At 37.8% G+C, this 3,312-nt stretch overlaps 1 protein-coding gene across 1 annotated transcript; it reads right to left on the bottom strand.

The window, feature by feature from the left end:
* Positions 1-663: 663 nt before the first annotated feature.
* LOC107137825 (olfactory receptor 4F21-like) lies at positions 664-1,673 on the bottom strand. The gene has a single exon (XM_015480263.2). It carries the CDS (start codon positions 1,671-1,673, stop codon positions 735-737), a length of 939 nt encoding a protein of 312 aa, XP_015335749.1. The 3' UTR covers positions 664-734.
* Between the last annotated feature and the right edge of the window lie 1,639 nt (positions 1,674-3,312).

A 3,312-nucleotide genomic window follows, 5' to 3' on the forward strand; every position in this document is an offset into this window, starting at 1 on the left:
AGGTGAATGTTTCATCAATTCCACATCCAAAAACCATGCAAACTTTCCATGTGGTAAAATTCAGACAGAAATATACTAAGCAAAATGGGAGAAAAGGAAGTAGGATAAAAAGGGCAATGGAAATTGAATGGGCTTGGGTAGCATAATGCTAATCAAGAAAAGACATGATGCTTTCTTAGTTCCTTCTTGGCCTTCTAAAAATAGCTTTGACCTTTCTATCAAAACACCATTTATCCATTAGACTAGGGTGAGCGCTCTTGAGAGTCTAACCTCCTTGCACAGCCTTGCAGAGTACCAAGAGGGAGTGTTTGTAAGTTGCAAGAAAGCAAAAGAAGCTCGTTTTAATGTCCTCTCTTTGAATACAGCCAGAAATTCCTGTATGTGAGGCAATTGCTGTTTTTAAGAGAAAAAATACCAAGTGAGAAAATTTCCCAGTTCTAAAGGCCTTAAAGTAGCCTGCCCTCTTTTATACGTCTATGAATTTACTTCATTTATATATTATTCCTTAGGAATTGAGGTTGAGAATTATCATAATCTATGCTTTTCAAATAATTTTCTATATGATTTCTTCTGTTTTCAGAAGAGATTTTCCCTTCCTTCTAATTAGAAGACAAAATGGCCTCAATATCAGCATGCATAAGCAAATGAGAGTAGACAAAGAAAGGCTTATCTCTGAGTTTTATCATCAACAATGAATGTCTGTGTTCAAAGAAGACTGTTCTAAATACAATCATTTAAGAGATCTTCCTGTAACTCACTAACTGTCTGCATGTTCTCCTCATTGCCACCTTCATTTCTTGGTTCCGTAGTGTGTAGATGACAAGATTCAGAAAAGGAGTCAGAACAGCATCAAAGAAGGCCAGGAACTTATCCAGGTGTGTGGAGGGAGATGGCCATGTGTAGAAGAATATCAAAGGACCAAAGAACAAGACCACCACAGTGATGTGAGCTGACAGTGTGGACAGAGCCTTGGAGGAACCAGCAGAAGAGTGCTTCTGAACAGTGAGAATGATGACAACATAGGAAATGATCAGTATGAAGAAGGAGCCCACAGAGATGAAACCACTGTTGGCTGTGACCATGAGTTCCAGTCGATAGGTGTCTGTGCAGGCAAGTTTGATGAACCCAGGAAGGTCACAGTAAAAGCTGTCCAACTCATTAGGGCCACAGAAGGGCAACTTTACTACAAAAAGCATTTGAACCACTGAGTGAATAAGGCCAACCACCCAGGCAGCCACTAAAAAGAAGATGCACATCCATGGGCTCATGATGGTCAGGTAGTGCAGAGGCTTACATATGGCCACATATCTGTCAAAGGCCATGGCTATGAGGAGCACCATCGCCACACCACCAATGACATGGATGAAGAAGATCTGGGTGATGCAGCCTCTAAAGGAGATGACTTTGCGCTTCCTGAAAAGGTCGTAAATCATCTTTGGGGAACTGACAGAAGAAACACCCAGGTCAATGAAGGAGAGATTAGCTAATAGAAAGTACATGGGAGAGTGTAAGTGAGGCTCAGAAGCCACTGTGAACACAATGATGGAGTTTCCTGTCATGCTTGCCACATAAAACATGGAGGAGAAAACAAAGAGGAGTAGTTGGATACCCCAGGAGTTGGTGAGTCCCAGGAACACAAACTCTGACACTACAGAATGATTTGCTTCATCCATTGGCTTTGTTGGAGGTGCTGCCTGAAGAACAACAGGAGAAAATGCAAATTATGACAAGTATATTAATAGACCAGGAAGAGAGAGGTCAAAGTTATAAAAACCTAGTTTTAGTTTAGCATTAAACCAACCTAAATATCAACAAGTATATGAAAAAAGGCTTAACATCACTAATGAATCAGGGAAGTATTAACTAAAATCAGTGAAATATTAGTTTACACTTGTTAAAACAGTTATTATCACAAAGTCAAAATATAACAAGTTTGGGGTGGGTATCAAGTTAGAAATTCTTTGTACACTGTTAGTTGGACTTTAAGATAGCAGCAATTCAGGAAAATAGTTTAGAGATTTGTCAAAAAAATTGAACATAATGGCTATTATGTAACTCAGTGATAGAGCACTTGCTTAGTATGTACAGGACCCTGGATTATATCTCTAATATCAACAGAAACAAAAAAAATTATAGTAGATCTTCCATATAATTCACAATTCCACTTGTGGGCATATATATGAAGGTTAGTGACATTATTATACCCAAAAGACATTTTCCTATATTCATCACAGCCTTATTTATAATATGCTGAGAGAGTATAATATATGGAGACAACCTGACATGTCCATTGACAGTTGTATAGATCACACACACACACACACACACACACACATACACACACACATTCTACACCTTATTAAAGGATATTCTGAGTTTTGTGACATCATGAATGAGAATGGAGGTTATTGTGCCAAGGAAATTAAAGAGACATGGAAAGACAATTACTGAAAGATTTCACTTATATATATACTATATAAGAAATCACCTTCATAGAAGCAGAGATTATTATGGTGGGCCAGGAGTGGATGGGGTGTGGTGGCGAGATGGGAAGATATTCATCAAATATTCAGTTTGGATCCTTAATTTTGTATGTCTGTTATACAGTGTGGTGATTGTGGTTTATAATAAATGTGTACTGCATACTTGAAAATTCCTAAGAAGTAGATCTGGAATGTTCTTCTCATCACAAATAAGCATAGATTGATCCAATCTTTTTACAATGTGTATATACATATCAAAATCTAACATTGTTCACCAATAATATATTGTATTTCAATTGTACCTTAATGAAACTGGAAGTGGGGGAGAAATCCACTTATTATGCCCACAGATTTTGAACTTGTGACCACACAGAGAAGTTGTTGGTTATCAAACAGAGTTGTTCTGTTCCATGTAGAGTTGTCTCTGAATTTAATATGCTTTGTCCCAGAGAAGTTGCAGTGATGTTTCTCATGAGATAGGTTGACCAACATGGGAAATTGATTCAACCCCAAGTTCTTTCAATTTTTCCTTCAGAACACATAGTTCAGTCAGAGAAAACTATTCACCTTTTCTCAACTCATGCCTCCACCAAGACCACAAGATTATTCCGATAAATAAGCCCTTCCTTCCTACTCCCCACCTCTGGAAAACATTTATTTTCAAAGTTTATTAAATGTTTACCAAACCTAGAAGGTCTTACTTTATGTTATTTGGATTCTCTGATGCAATGAAAAAGTGGTCCACAGAGAGGTGCAGGTCCATGGACTGTCAATTACCAGTTTGCATCACCTTATCTACTGAAATGATGAGTAAGTGTTAGAAGTTTCT

This window comes from Marmota marmota, unplaced genomic scaffold, assembly GCF_001458135.2.
Source record: "Marmota marmota marmota unplaced genomic scaffold, marMar, whole genome shotgun sequence".
Taxonomy (NCBI): Eukaryota; Metazoa; Chordata; class Mammalia; order Rodentia; family Sciuridae; genus Marmota; species Marmota marmota.